Source organism: Bombyx mandarina, chromosome 13, assembly GCF_030267445.1.
Source record: "Bombyx mandarina strain Sakado chromosome 13, ASM3026744v2".
NCBI classification, from domain to species: Eukaryota; Metazoa; Arthropoda; class Insecta; order Lepidoptera; family Bombycidae; genus Bombyx; species Bombyx mandarina.
In genome coordinates this window covers 825,807-842,813 of record NC_143220.1, presented here as the reverse complement: position 1 = coordinate 842,813, position 17,007 = coordinate 825,807, and the positions used below count along the sequence as shown (strand labels likewise).

The window sequence follows — 17,007 nt, the reverse complement described above, 5'->3', positions numbered from 1 at the left end:
GTAATTGTTCCCTACTTTTGCGGACTCATTTTAATCAAATCAAATCAATTTTTTTTTTTTATTCAACATAAATGAAAGCACACAATTGTTGAACGTCAAAAAGAACTACCGCCAATTGACAAAAACTAGCCTCCGTCCTGAGAAGAACTGACAAGAAACTCAGCGGGCATGTCTTTTTTTATATTAGAGTTTTTTTTAAATATTAGATTTTTTTTAATACACATTCATTTTTACAAGGAGTATTATAACGTAACAATAATTGCAATATTGAAATGCCCAGAGCGAGCAACTCATTCCCACTTTGTGCAATCTTCTAGATAATCATTGACTTTATAGTAGTAAGCTTTATTTAATAAGCTGGTTACTTTAAATTTAATCTTGTAATTTATTGTCATAGTGTTTTTCTTTAAGTTAGACGATCTTCCATAATATCTATGGGAAGAATCAGATGGTGTATTTTCTCGAGTTACATAAAATACAATAACACTCCTATAACTTCTCCCCCTCTCCTTAATAGGAAAATTGACAAATCTTAATTTTTAAAATGATCCCTGCAAACTTTTTCTTGAACGTAATTTACTACGATCGTCAGCTAATGTCAGACATAGCTCGCGTATTTAACTACCCAAAAAATCTCAAGGTGTTTTTATGTAATGTTTTTTATTTATGGTCAATAATGTTTATTCACACTTTATTATTTATTCTAGGACAGACAAATCGAAGACTTTTATTTACCAAGAATGATAACGGCAGTGACGAACCAATCTACCGTTCCTATTGGTGACGCTGTTATCTCGACCAGAGACACTTGTATAGGTTTCGAAATATGCGAAGAATTGTGGAATCCACAAAGGTATTGCTGAGTATTGGTTTTTATATTATGAATTCGTTTCGCTGGTAAACGTTTAATATGTTTATTTGTAGAAAGGAGCTGTGTAATATTTACACATTCGGATAAACATATAATATAAACAAACAAGATCATTATTATATTGAATAAATAATCCGAGGTAATCACGCACGATCACATCGCCCTAAATTAGGATTCCATATACTATGGGAATCTTTAAATAAAGTTATATATGACGGAGTAGGGACGTCCGTATTGTTTGTAAAAAGTGTGACGTCAGCACCGCCGACGTCGCGGTCATTACTTTCTTGACGAATGACTCATGTTTGGGTTTCCGAAACAAAACTTCACGAGAACTTCACGAGAACTTCGTATATTGCACGAGAAGCATAACAACGTTACAGAGATATCCGTACAGTACAACGGCTCGGACATGAATCCATCAGTGCTTTTTTTTTTTTTTTTTTTTTTTTTTTTTTTCCTACCTATGCTGATAGCCTTGAGAGGCTATTTCAGCTTCGCCCTAACGTTAGTAGGTGAGCTCGCGGGGCTCAACCGGAGAGTTGCTAACACTGACCCTAGCAAGAGCAGTGCTTCGCAGAATCTACCACCGGATCGGAAACGCGACCCACTGAGAAGATCCGGCGAGAAACTCAGTGGGCTGTGTCTATGGGTTAGTTCGCTCGTCGAACCCTTCGTCGCAAGCGACGGGTTCGACGAGGACGGTGACCGGTGCTTGTGGTGCCTAAAAGCACCGTTAATGGATCAGGAGGATCCGTAATGACGTGCTTTGGGCGACGTCGACGGTTTACCATTCGGTCTACTGGGTCGGGTATGTAATTTCCAGCGGCTACGATGAGAGGGTTCTCATGTCGTGCCGCCTTCTCAAAATGGCGCAGCGATGCCGACTGTAGATACTTACTAAGGGAGTCGAGCTCCAGGTCGTCGTGGAGATCCACATTCCTAAGGAACCAAGACGCTCCGACGGCTATCCTGCAGAATCGTGATTGAATAACCTGAAGGGATTTCAAGTTGGTGCGGGCTGCGTGAGCGAACACTACGCTTGCATACGTCATGACGGGGCGTATACAAGTTTTGTAGAGAGTTACCTTATTTCGGAGGGACAGTTTGCTTCGACTACAAAGCATTGGATAGAGCCATCAGTGCTAGACAGCACGGCCGTATTTATAGGGCTTCGTACCCGTGAGCGTGTTGACACGTTTTAAACACGTGAGCGTGTTTACACGTTTTTCAAACACGTGAGCGGGTTTACACGTTTTTCAAACACGTTTTAAAGTATTGAAATTACAATAAAAGGAACTGTTTAACATCAATTTCTTATCACAGAGTAATTAGTTGATGATCAGTAGGTAAATAGTCATATTTGCGCCGACATATATAAAAACTAAATACCCAGACAAAGAGTGAACAAACTTGCTCAACACATGAACGTTAGTCCGATTTGCGAATCGAACCCTCGATCCTTGGCGCAGCAGCTATGACCGCCAAGTACTGTGCCATCGAGTCAGTCAAATATTACATTGATCATCATTATAGGTTGGTTAACTAATATAATTATGAATTTATATATTTTTCTATATTTCCCAGCCGCCACATTCCGTTGAGCTTGGACGGGGTAGAAATAATATCGAATGGCTCCGGCAGCTACATGGAGCTCCGTAAAGCGTACGTCACGGTCGACTTGGTGAAGAGCGCGACCTTCAAGAGCGGGGGCGCATATCTATTCAGCAACTTGAGGGGCTGCGACGGCCAGAGGATATACTTCAACGGCTGCTCGTGTGTGGCCGTGAACGGAGAAATTGTCAGTCGGGGACAGCAGTTCGGTTTGATCGATGTTGTAAGTAAGACGTTTTGTCTGTTTGTGTAGTCAAATTTCAAGTATTGTTAAATTTGTATGGAGCTGGAGCAGCTTCCCTTCGTTTGCCGCCAGGGGCGCTGTTCCATACAAATTTAAGTTTGAAAAGTTAAAAAACTCTCACTAAGATGAATGATAATTATTTTAAAAAAACTAGTTTTATTAAAAGTACTAGCTGACCCGGCAGACTTCGTAGTGCCTTAATCGATAAATAAAAAAACCTAAGCTTTTGTATAAAATAAACTTAAAACAAACAAAAGGAATCCGTCCGACGGAGGACACATCGAAGGGAAAACACTATTGTTATTTTTATTTAATTCCGAGCACCTTCATATTTATCTACCTTTTAAACCTTCCCTGGACTTCCACAAATAATTCAAGACCAAAATTAGCCAAATCGATCCAGCCGCTCTCGAGTTTTAGCGAGACTAACGAACAGCAATTTATTTTTATATACTTAGTCTGGCCATAAATACTGTTACAATTAAAAATAAAAAAAATCTATTGCAAATAACATTTATTACTTTTACAGTGTGTTAGTTTAATACATAAAAATTAAACAAATTTAAAGTATAAAAAGCTTATTCGAAGTGGTCTCCATTGGCTGCAATACAGTCCTTTAAACGTTGAGGCCAGTTATCAATAGAAGCACGCACTCTTTCCATGGGAAAAATGTTCACTGCCAATCGTACGGATTGTTTTAGGGTCTCCAAATTATCATGGCGTTTAGAGCAAGCCGTACTCTCTAAAACTGACCATAAATCATAATCCAGCGGATTAAGATCGGGACTAGACGACGGCCAGTCTTCAGCTCTGATGAAGTCCGAAACGTTCGTTTCCAACCAAGACTGCGTAGATCGAGCTTTATGACCTGGCGCCGAGTCTTGCTGGAAGGACCATTCTTGATTATTGAACATGGTGTTGTTAAGGGGCTTCACTACCTTCTCAAGAATGGTATCTTGATACACTTGTGCCGATGTTTAGTTACCTTTTTCACAAAAGTATGGCTCAGTCACTCCTTCATAGCTAATACCCCACCAAACCATCACTGAAGTCGGATAGTGCCCACGTTGCACTCTGTCGATAAATTGGGAAGCTTCCTTAGAGCTTTGAGCATAAATACGGTCATTTTGTTTGTTAAAATGTTGCTCAATTGTAAAAATTTTCTCATCTGTATACAAACATTTTCTATGACCTCCCTTTGCGTACCGCTTCAGTAGTTGTTTCGATTTTACCACCCTATTCTCTTTTAAATTATCAGTTAAGAAATGACCAGTACGTCTCTTATAGGCTGCAAGTCCTAAGTCATCTTTTAAAATACGCGACATGGTTCTAGGTGCTATCTTCACCTCCAGAGATAAAATCTTTTGCTTTCGGACAGGATTTCTTCGAATTCTTTCCCTTACTGCTTTGACCACCTTTTTCGTACGAACACTACGTGGACGGGCAGATCTTTTTCTGTCACAAACACAGGAGGTCTCATTGCACCTATTAATAGCCCGGTACACAAACATTTTACTAATACCAAGCGTATGGAGAGTTTTAAAAATTGCATTTGGCTCCATACCTACTTTGTGTAATGCAATCACAGCGATTCGGTTCTCTTTATCACCCCACTCCATTTTAATATCGCAAAATATTGTACAATGTATTGGCGCCAAAATGAGAAAACTCAATGAGCAATGATATAAAAATGACAGATTCCCAATTCAAATGCAATATTTTGTTTATTTTTAATTGTAACAGTATTTATGGCCAGACTAAGTATATATATTTATTTGTTTTATTATAGTAGTATAGTTATAGTTATATTATTCTGTTATATTTAATTTGTATACAATGGAATGTATTGATGATTCGTTTTTTTCTGCTACTGATTCTATACTGTCATCTGATAGCGATAGTTATTGTTCACTTCCCGATTCTCTTGGAGACTGTATACGGCAGACGTTTGATAAATCATCTGACTGCTTTTTATTTATGGCCAGACTAAGTATATAAGATTCAATTAAAGAAGTTTAGCAGTTTACCTAGCGATGGGCGATTATTTCTCAGCAGAGCTCTATTAAAGGATATTTGGAGCGCATATGCTCACGTTAAGATGTGACGTCAAAGTCTCGATAAAATTCCTTTGCGTTCGAAATAGGCTGAATGGTGTTGGATGTTATAGGTTTCAGAAGAAAAAAATATCTTTCTGCATAGTGTGATCATTTTGCCTCCAAATATTTATACGATTATAAAATTTTAATACATTATATTTATCACCATCAAATCGTATTAGATTGATGTGCATGAGTTACAGGAATCTTAAATTTATCTTGTTCTTCTAGGAAGTAACGACCGCTACCATAGATTTAGAAGATATAAGGTCTTATCGAGCACAAATTAGATCTCGTTGTCATTTGGCAGCTTCGAATAAACCATTTCCCAGGATCTATGTGGATTTTTCGCTGTCTGACGATGAAGACATACATTTAACGACGAATCCACCTATACAATGGCACTATTTGAGCCCAGAAGAGGAAATATCTTTGGGTAAATAATAAAAACCACTAATTGTTTTGTATATTGATACAAATCTATGTACAATTTTATCAAGCAAACAGAACTAAATCAAATAATTTGTTGGATTATATTGTCAAGTTGAATTATACTACATTATTTTTTATTGCTTAGATGGGTGGACGAGCTCACAGCCCACCTGATGTTAAGTGGTTACTGGAGCCCATAGACATCTACAAGGTAAATGCGCCACCCACCTTGAGATATAAGTTCTAAGGTCTCAAGTATAGTTACAATGGCTGTCCCATCCTTCAAACCGAAACATTACTGCTTCATAGCAGAATCTAATAATTTTATTATTTTTATTTTATTGCTCTTGTAGGCAGAGGAGCATACGGCCGACATTATGGTGACTGGTTATCGACGCTCATGGACTTTAGCAAGCCAGGGGCAGACCGAAGCCACTGCTTATTATATTGCTGTCTATCATATTATTTAACATGTTGACTGCCATGTAGGTAACCGATGCCCTACGTGGCGCACTGAAGTAATTATCTCGATTTCTGTTACTAAACGCCTAGATAGCCTAATTTTGCCTTCTTTTGTTTGTTAATGTATGTTTTAGTTTTATAGGTCTCTCAGAAAATGGCTTATTCTCAGTATCTTCGGATTCGTCTTTCCAGAATCTACTAGATCTTCCGGCGCCTTAGTAAGGAGATCGAAGACAGAAATCGACATAATTACTTCAGTGCGCCGCGTAGGGCACCGGTGAACTAAATAGCAGTCAACCTGTTAAGCCACTAGAATATAATTTATTCATTTGGAGTGGCAGCCCTGAGTGGGGACGTTACTTGTCGCTTCCAGGTCCCGCGTGCTGGCTGTGGGACTACCTCCGTCGCTCGGGCCAGGGCGGCTTCTTTCTACCGTTGAGCGGCGGAGTGGACTCCAGCAGCACCGCATGCATTGTGTTCTCTATGTGCACACAGATATGCGAAGCCATTAAGAAAGGAGGTCTGTATTATATTTACTAGCGACATATATACTAGCGACCCGCCCTCGCTTCGCTTCCAAAACTGTAATTTATTATTGATTTCTCCACTATTTAATGGATGTTATTATACTTATAAACCTTCCTCTTGAATCACTCTATCTATTAAAAAAAACCGCATCAAAATCCGTTGCGTAGTTTTAAAGATTTAAGCATACGTAGGGATATAGGGACAGAGAAAACGACTTTATTTTATACTATGTAGTGATGTATATATTTTTTTTATTGCGTTTTTTTATTGCGTAAGTTCTAAAGTTTCAACTATAGTTACTTATATATCAATTTACATAGATAATAAACATTAAACATTAGTACAAGCTTTTTTGAGTATATCACCGAAAAACATATTCAAATTGATTCAGTATTGTGGAGTTTCAGCCGCACGAATTCTTAGACAAATAAATAAAAATAAAAACTTTTGAATAACGAATCTATACTAATATATAAATCTACAGTAGTTTTTACGGATGTTCCGTTATAACTACTGAACCGTGCATCCGATTGACTTAACTTGGTATCCATGTACAAAATACATGTACTTAATGGATAGGCTAATATTTATATGAGTGTTGGACTCCCTACACCAGTTGTGGGGGCGTTAATGACGAGAATCTTTGTGGGGGTGAGAAATAATAATGTTAATTTTAAGTGCCCAGCGAAGCGGACGGGTGGGCACAGCTAGTAACATCTAAAGTTAGATTTTTAACGTTATATCTTAAAAAAAAATATCTTGCGTTATGTTAATCAATAAATACCCTTACAGAAAGTCAAGTGTTATATGATGTAAGGAAAATCATGTGTCAGCCTGACTACACACCGTCCGACCCGATGGAGCTGTGCAACAAGCTACTGGTTACTTGTTATATGGCGTCGGAGAACTCGAGCCGCGAGACCAAGCAGAGAGCTTCGCAGGTATTCATTTTGCTCGAAAATAACTTGTAGTATTGATTTTTTTTTAAATACAGGCAAAACAGGAGGGAAAATCCATCATGGACACCCGAGAATGGAGGGCTCGGGTAGTGCTGGACTCCAACCAGCTAAAACCTCTAATTTTGCCTTCACAATTATTTCGCATGTCGTTGAATTTTTGTTGCCGTGTGGTGACGGCATTAGAATACTTTTGTCACCACCCCCATTACCATCCCAGGGGAGTCGTAAGAGGCGACAAAAGGGAAAACATAACACACAATATTTACTAGTGTGAGAGAAGGAACACTCGAAATTAAACCCTGTACCAACCCGTTTAGCCAGCGTGGTACCAGTAGGCTAATAAACCTCCAAAATGATTGTACACCGCAGAACCAGGCCCCTAGTCCCCGGCGGCCCCGCTATTCCTGGTTACGGTAGCGGCCATGGTAACGGCGGGGCAAGGGGTGCTAAGAATCCCCAGCAGAGATCCGGCTACCACCCCCCTTCACAACGACAACTAGCCCTGGTGACATACAACGTGCGCACTTTGAGGTTGGACGAGAAGCTAATAGAGCTGGAAGAAGAAATGAACAAGTTGCGCTGGGACGTTATTGGTTTATCGGAGATCCGAAGAGAGGGGGAGGATACGAAAACCTTACAGTCCGGCCACTTGTTCTACTATCGGGAGGGAGAACAGAAGTCCCAAGGTGGTGTTGGGTTTATCGTCCACAAATCTCTCATAAACAACATTGTGGCCATCGAAAGTGTGTCGAGTAGGGTAGTATACCTTGTCCTCAAAATCTCAAAGCGGTATTCGCTGGAGATTGTACAGGTATACGCCCCATCGACGTCACATCCAGACGATGAAGTGGAGGCTACGTATGAGGACATTAGTAGGGCCATACGTAACTCCCAATCACATTTTACCGTTGTTATGGGAGATTTCAATGCAAAACTGGGCCGTAGAGGCGATGATGAGTTGAAAGTGGGGCCATTTGGATTTGGGCAGCGGAATCCCAGAGGACAGATGCTGGCGGACTTTATGGAGAAGGAAGGACTCTTTATGATGAATTCTTTCTTCAGGAAGCCGCCACAACGGAAATGGACCTGGTTGAGTCCCGAAGGTGTAACAAGAAATGAAATTGACTTCATCATGAGCACCAACAGACAGATATTCAACGATGTCTCTGTGATCAACAGTGTTAAAACAGGAAGTGATCACCGAATCGTCAGAGGCATGTTGAATATCAATGTCAGACTGGAAAGATCGCGTCTGATGAAGTCAACGCTTCGACCGTCGAATGCACAAATCCAAAACCCCGAGAGCTTTCAACTCGAATTGGCTAATCGCTTCGAATGGCTAAACAGCTGCGCATCAGTGGACGATGTAAACAGCAGGCTGGTAGAGACTGTCCGTACGGTAGGGTCCAAATTTTTCAAAACCCACCGTAAGAATAGACCTCAGAAACTATCCGACCGCACCCGAAACCTCATGGCTAGTCGACGTTTGATGACGCTCCAAACTTCGGAGGACGCTGGGTCATATAGGCAACTCAATAGACATATCATGAAGTCCTTGCGACACGACCTACGCTCCTTTAATACTCAGCGTATCAAAGAGACGATTGAGCGAAACCAAGGCTCTAAAGTGTTCGCAAGAGACGTTTCTATTGGGCAAAGCCAGCTGACGAAGCTGAAGACCGAAGATGGACGTGTAACGTCGAATAAGTCAGAGGTCCTGCGGGAGATAGAGAGGTTCTACGGGCAGCTGTTTACCTCGGTCTCAGCTGAACCGCAAGGTTTAGCTGCAGACCCTAGAGCCAAGCTAACCCGACACTACACCGAAGACATCCCGGACATCAGCCTGTACGAGATTAGGATGGCTCTCAAACAGCTTAAGAATAACAAGGCACCGGGCGAGGATGGATTTACTACGGAGCTTCTGAAAGCGGGCGGGACGCCGGTACTGAAAGTCCTTCAGAAGCTCTTCAATTCCTCTTTGCTCGATGGAAAACCGCCACAGGCATGGAACAGGGGTGTTGTGATCCTGTTCTTCAAAAAAGGTGACAAAACCTTATTGAAGAACTATAGGCCCATAGCACTGCTGAGCCATGTCTACAAGCTGTTCTCGAGAGTCATCACGAAGGTCTCGAACGCAGGTTTGATGACTTCCAGCCTACCGAACAAGCCGGTTTCCGAAAAGGCTACAGTACCATAGACCACATACATACGCTGCGGCAGATTGTACAGAAGACCGAAGAGTACAATCGGCCATTATGCTTAGCGTTTGTGGACTATGAGAATGCCTTTGATTCCGTCGAAACATGGGCGGTCCTTAGATCTCTCCAGCGGTGCCGTATTGACCACCGGTACATCGAAGTATTGAAGTGTTTGTATAATAACGCCACCATGTCAGTCCGAGTACAGGAGCATTGCACGAAGGAAATCCCTGTAAAGAGAGGAGTGAGACAGGGACATGTGATATCTCCGAAACTTTTTATCACTGCTCTGGAGGATTCCTTCAAGCTTCTGGAATGGCAAGGACTTGGCATCAATATTAACGGCGAATACATCACTCATCTTCGGTTTGCCGATGACATCGTGGTCATGGCAGAGTCGCTGGAAGATTTAGGGCGTATGCTCGGTGACCTCAGTAGGGTTTCTCAACAAGTGGGTCTTAAAATGAACATGGACAAAACCAAAATCATGTACAGTGTCCATGTTGCACCCACCATAGTTACTGTTGGGAGCTCTACTCTTGAAGTTGTTGACGAATATATATACCTAGGACAGGCAGTCCGATTAGGTAGGTCCAACTTTGAGAGAGAGGTCAGTAGACGGATCCAACTCGGCTGGGCAGCGTTCGGTAAACTGCACAACGTCTTCTCGTCCAAAATACCTCAGTGCCTTAAGACAAAGGCGTACAACCGATGTGTGTTACCAGTGATGACTTACGGCTCGGAGACGTGGTGCTTCACTAGGGATCTTTTTAGAAGGCTCAAAGTCGCGCAGCGAGCTATGGAGAGGGCTATGCTCGGCATTTCTCTACGTGATCGAATCCGAAATGAGGAGATCCGTAGAAGAACGAAGGTTGCTGACATAGCCCGTAGAATTAGTGAACTGAAGTGGCAATGGGCCGGCCACATAGCACGAAGAGAGGACGGTCGATGGGGCAGAAAGATCCTGGAGTGGCGACCACGTACTGGCAAGCGCAGTGTGGGACGGCCACCTACTAGATGGACCGACGACCTAGTAAAAAGCGCTGGGTCTCGTTGGATGCAGGTGGCAATGGACCGGTCACACTGGAAATCTATTGGAGAGGCCTATGTTCAGCAGTGGACGGCGATAGGCTGAAATGATGAATTTTTGTTGAACGTTTGAATTTTTTTTTTATATTTTTTTTTTTTACTATATGTAAGGGCTATGTATCGGGAGTTTTTACTTAATTTTTGCGTACAGTCTTACAATCCTAAAGCTTACACATCTATTTTTATAAATCGTTTCAATTTTTACATAATGGTCTTTTTTCAGGTTATACCTAGTCAGGTCATAAATTCTGTCACATGTTTAATGTAAAATAATTGAAACAAGTTTATTCATTATGTAACCATTCATATACCAAAATGAACTTAACAAAACATAGATTCTTATGACACTAAAGTTTATTCAAAATGACCTCCGTGATTTTGAATACAGGCCTTCAATCTGCGCGGCAAGTCGTCTATCGCAGCACGAACGAGGTCCATGTCAGTTTCGGCGGCTGCCTTAATCAAGGATGTCTTGAGTGACTCCAAATTGGGATGAGGCTTTGAGCACGCCTTTTCCTCCAAGTGTTGCCATATCTTGTAATCTAACAGATTCAAATCTGGACTGGAGGAGGGCCAGTCTTCGTGCCGGATAAAGTCGATTTCACGCGCCGCCAGCCAGTCTTGTGTGCTCTTCGCTCTATGAGCTGGCGCCGAATCTTTTTGGAATACCCAGTGCCTGTTATTGAACATGGTATGAGAAAAAGGTTCCACAAGGTTCGTCAGGGCTGTATTTTGATACACAACTGCATTCGTTTTTACACCTTTCTCACAAAAATGTACCTCTGTTAAGCCCCAATAAGAAACTCCCAACCATACCATGAGCGAGGATGGAAAATGACCTCGTTGGACACGCGGCATACGGTTGCTCGCTTCTTCACTACTGTGTGCGTACACCTTATCATTTTGTTTGTTGTAGCTCTCTTCTACGGTAAAAATTTTTTCATCCGAAAAAAGAATTTCCCGATATTTTTTTCCCGCGTACCGCTTCAACAAAGCGCGGCATCTCTTCAGTCTCAGGTCCATTAGACGAGCATTCAAACGATGTCCTATTTTTCTTCGATATGCCCGAAGCCCTAAGTCTTCATTTAACACCCTTTTCACCGTGGTTCTGCTTAACCCCATCTGAAGGGCCAACAGTTTCTGCTTACGTTTGGGATTTCTTTGAATTCGCGCCTTCACAGCTTTTATCACTGCTGGAGTCCTAACAGACCGAGGGCGACCACTTCTTGACCTGTCATCTACACTAGAGTCTTCATTGTATCGTTTGATGGTACGATAAACGAATCTTTTGGTTATATTCAAATTTTTCAGTATGTTAAAAATTTGAATTGGCGCGTAACCGCAACGATGCAACGCAATAACTGCAACACGGTCTTCTTTAAGCGTCCACTCCATATTTAAAAATGAGTAAAATTCTAAAAGTATACATTTTTATTTTCATGAACAATTCGAAATTCTAATTCAATAAACTTTTTTGTGGCCAGCATTCTAAATGAAAAGTTTTTACTGTGTGACAATGCTTATGACCTGACTAGTTATTTCTTATGCTAATACAATCATTCTAACTATCTAATACAATTCTTATGATATACAATTTATACTTACTATATATATTGTTATCATAGTTTGCTTTAAATTCTTTCTATTTAAGATTCTATTTGCTATTTTTAAACAATACTTTATGAACAATTTATTATCTTTTCTCTTAGTCAACTCCGGTAAATTTCTAGCAACCATTGTAGTATTTAATATTTGCTTGATCTCGAATCGGTCTCTTGCAAAGTAGTATTGATTAAGTCTGTTAAAAATTTATAATGGAGGTGAGGATAAATGACGAAGGGAAAAATAAGTCTATTAAAAATTTCTCGGGATAAATGACGAAGGGAAAATCTTCCACCGAGCGGGTGATATTGCTCGGCAGACCGATGGTCCTGAATGTTTTCGTTCGGAACTTGTATATATGGGAGTTTATCTTGAAAATGTCGTAAGCGAGATTCAGGAATCTGTCAAATGTCTTGTGTTTTTATGATGGCTACCCGCTACAAATTTATGTTCTTTTTCTTCATCTTATCCAACTAAGTGGGATCGGCACAGCTATTTTTTCTCTTCCATTCTCTTCTATCAGCCGTCATCTCAACACTCACTCCTCTCTCTCTCATATCGACATTCACACACTCCATCCATGTCTTCTTCGGTCGACCTCTTCCCCCTCTACTTTTGCAATACCATTTCTATACATCCTACCATTTCCATACATTCTACCTGTTACGACTGCTCTGGGGTAGAACGGTGCTACAAAATAAAAGAGTGGACTGTATTAATATTTAGTAAATTTATAAAAAGAGAAAAACAAGTAAGTGTCGCGGGCGGCGTTGCTGCACGAAGTGACGAAGCCGGTGTAAATTCGCTACCCCGCGCCGCTGTCCTCCTCCCGGCGCCCGCGCCGCGCGATCGTAGGATGTCCGTGCATCGACACTGCCATTTCCATACATCCTACCATTTCCATACATCTACAATCGCTGCAAATTTATACACACTTCCAATGACAGAAGTGAGTGAATGATAAAAATCGTAAATGAAGTTTAGGAACCTGTGGTACATTTTTAAACGTAATTTGCTCATAATGTAAAATCGCCACAAAACGGAAAACCGAGTTCATCACAATAAAATTAGAATAACATCAATGTATGTAGTACAAGTCGAATAAAAATGCTTTTTTAACGATAATTTAAAAATTGTCGATAGTTAGTATTTTGATAATTTGAACTAGATTAAATTTAAAAGCACCAAGTTTTCTAATAAAAAAGAATCATCGAAATCTTGTCACACATAAATAATGCTGTCAAAAATTTGATATGTTGCTTCTTTTTTTAAATCAGTTAAAATATTATTTGTTATTACCACACAAAAGTATATTGAATATAAAATACATATCGACGCTTGAAAGGCAAATGTGACTAAGCGACAATGCGTAAACTTTACAGTAGACTAATCGTCATGATAATCGCCTAATCGTTGCCGCCGCTGATTACTCCCCGAATCCTGATCACGCAGGAGCAAGTCACCGTTGTCGCCCTAGACACGTCCTTACGGATCCATCAGATCCAATAACTCTTGCATTAGATACCTTCAGCTCTAACACTAGGAGCAGGCTGAGGAACCCCGGTAACCGTACTCGTCGAACTCGACAAAGAGGTCGACGTGCAAGCTAACCCATGCATCAGCCCGCCGAGTTTCTCGCCGGATCTTCTCAGTGGGTCGCGATTCCGATCCGGTAGTAGATTCATTCGCGAAGCAATTGCTCTTGAGTTGTTAGGTCTCCTTCGGAGGCGCTCGGGCAGTTGTTAGCAAATCCCACCCCTCCTGGCTGAGCCTTTGCTCGCCCACCTGTCCTGGTGAAGCTGGAAAGGCCTCCGGGCCATCAGTAATCATTCAATCATAAAAAAAAAGTAGACTAATTTAAAGTTGAAATACCTGAAAAAAAATCTATTTTAACGAATCTAGCTGTAGGATTGAAATGATTTTAATAGACCTAGAAATATATATTTCTTGCGCATCGAATATGGTTATTGTCTATCATTTATGTATAAAGCAGTTATTGTCGCTTAGTCACGTTTGCCTTTCAAGCGTCGATATTATATTTTTCCAAATGAAAATTAATGCTTATTTATGTGATCCAGGAAAGTTTTTTTCATAGTACCGTTAATATCAAACAGTGACGCCTGAGTTGTGTTAAGAAAACAGTGATTTTCATACAATAGAATCTTGACCACTAGTTTTTTTTTATTTGAATCTTCGGACAGGTACACGGATATAAGATTAGTTGACCATTCGTATTATTTATAACATATAATAGTTTTGTATTTTCAGCTCGCGAGCCAGATAGGCAGTTACCATTTCCCAATTCTGATCGATACGGCGGTTAACGCTGCGCTTGGGATCTTTACTGCGGCCACTGGTCTGTTACCGATATTCAAAAGCAAAGGAGGCTGCCCGAGACAGAACCTTGCATTACAAAATATACAAGTAAGCATCGAGAATAATGAATAAGAAAGAGAAAATAAAGCTCGAACCCGATGTATAACGATACATACGCTGATATTTAGATGATTTTCGCATTAATGTTCAATCAGTGCTTGAAATTCGACCTTAACCACTGGCACATACAAATTGAAATTGATCTTATGTATTACACTTCTCTTTCGATTTGTTATTTAAACAATAAAAATATAATAAAAGAAAATCGGTTGATAAATAGAGGAGAATATTACTGTACTGTTTCGTCTTTGTCTGATTATCTATGTATAGACTAGCTGTGTCTATTACTTCGTCGACGAGGACTTTGTTTTTATTGATGATATTGTATATTTACAAACAAACAGACAACAAACAAGACATCGTAACCTTTTTCTTAGTAAATCTATGGACAGATTTCTGTATACATACATAATTTGTATGCAACATGAATTTAAAGAAATATAGTTTAAAATATATAATTATACTAGCGACCCGCCCTCGCTTCGCTTCGGAAACTGTAATTTATTATTGATTTCTCCACTATTTAATGGATGGTATTGTACATATAAACCTTCCTCTTCAATCACTCTATCTATTAAAAAAACCGCATCAAAATCCGTTGCGTAGTTTTAAAGATTTAAGCATACATAGGGACAGACAGATATAGGGACAGAGAAAGCGACTTTGTTTTATACTATGTAGTGATATACACATATACTATAAGAAATACTTTTATATCATATCAAAAATACCAATTTTAATGCAATATTTAATGTTTCCAGGCTCGTATTCGTATGGTTCTGTCGTATTTGTTCGCGCAGCTAATGCTCTGGGTCCGCGGCAGACCTGGAGGTCTTTTAGTACTGGGATCCTCAAACGTCGACGAAGCTCTGCGAGGTTATATGACCAAGTACGATTGTTCCAGTGCAGATATTAATCCCATCGGTGGAATATCTAAGACTGACCTCAAATCCTTCTTACATTACGCTAAGAATAGGTGAGTTTTATTAATGAAAAGAATAAAGAAAAGAGTTGTTTTTACCATCGCACTGCCCGCCAACGGAGTAGAGTTCATCCACACTACCTGGAGCCACTGCGGTCATCCACAGTGCGTTTCCAGAAGTCTTTTTTTTTTCACGTACCATCCGGCTATGGAATGAGCTCCCCTCCACGGTGTTTCCCGAGCGCATTACATGTCCATCTTCAAACGAGGCTTGCGGAGAGTATTAAGCGGTAGGCAGCGGCTTGGCTTTGCCCCTGGCTTTGCTGAAGTCCATGGGCGAAGGTAACCACTCACCATCAGGTGAGCCGTATGCTCTTCTGCCTACGAGGGATAAAAAAATGTCTAATCTAATATGTCCGACCCAGCATAAGTAGACATCATATATAAGTTTTTAGTTCTGACGTACTTAAATATGCAGATTGTATTCACACAAAATAGTGCCCCTAAAACTATGTACGATCAAATTATAAATTTGTAAACAATAATAACAATTGATAAACGCAACGTTCTTAAAATTCTAGATTTTTCTTGCCGTCTCTATCGGAAATTCTAGAAGCACCTCCAACTGCAGAACTCGAGCCATTGGCCGATGGTCAAATAACGCAAACCGACGAACAAGACATGGGTATGACATACGCTGAACTGTCCGAATTCGGAACTTTAAGGAAGACCTATAAATGCGGCCCTTACAGCATGTTCGAGAAACTGGTTCATAAGTGGAGTGATAAATGTACGCCTAAGGAGGTTAGTACTATTTGCTTGTTTTTAAACTGCGTAACAATTTGAAGATGGGTAAAACTATTGTGAGATTTTGGAAACGAAACAACGTCTTAAAAATGAGTATACTATTCATAATAATAATATGCAGGTGTTTTAAATAGGCAATATATAAATAGGTCACATACATTCTTCTCTTGGAACGAATCATAAGTTCCGGAGAAAAGTAAAAAAAAGGAAAACTACATTTTCAAATTCTTCAAAGTATTAATTTTCATAATTTGTAAAATGTCCCGCTGTTTTTTAAATAAATAAAAAAAAAACACTCTGTATTTCTAGATCGCGAATAACAAGCAAATTCTAATATTTTTATTTACTGGCATTAATGACTGATGTTGGAAATGAGACGTATCTATAGACTCGACATGTTTCAGGTGGCTGAAAAGGTGAAGCATTTTTTCCGGTGTTACGCGATCAACAGGCACAAGATGACGGTGCTGACGCCTTCCTACCACGCCGAGACCTACAGCCCCGACGACAACCGCTTCGATCTCAGACCTTTCCTATATCGAGTTCACTGGAACTGGCAGTTCAAGACCATAGATGATGCTGTGAGAACTATATTTATGTTCTAGCTAATACTAGCTTGTTGCAATTATGTGGGCCACATTCTCACTTTTAAATACCATACCTATTAGTTGGTAGCCTAAGAGGCTATTCCAGTTACTGAGCTCACGGACTCAACCTGAGTTTGCTAACATGAACCTTAGCAAGATC

General features: G+C 40.3%; 1 protein-coding gene across 1 annotated transcript in view; it reads left to right on the top strand.

Annotated features, from left to right (window-relative positions):
• Nadsyn (NAD synthetase) overlaps positions 1-17,007 on the top strand; it is a 44,311-nt gene that overhangs the window by 23,329 nt on the left and 3,975 nt on the right. The window contains exons 4-12 of the mRNA XM_028185238.2: positions 708-853; positions 2,459-2,708; positions 5,057-5,261; positions 6,093-6,239; positions 7,040-7,188; positions 14,364-14,519; positions 15,293-15,507; positions 16,035-16,257; positions 16,665-16,841. Of these exons, the coding sequence (XP_028041039.2) occupies positions 708-853; positions 2,459-2,708; positions 5,057-5,261; positions 6,093-6,239; positions 7,040-7,188; positions 14,364-14,519; positions 15,293-15,507; positions 16,035-16,257; positions 16,665-16,841 (1,668 nt within the window). The remainder of the gene's footprint in view (positions 1-707; positions 854-2,458; positions 2,709-5,056; positions 5,262-6,092; positions 6,240-7,039; positions 7,189-14,363; positions 14,520-15,292; positions 15,508-16,034; positions 16,258-16,664; positions 16,842-17,007) is intronic.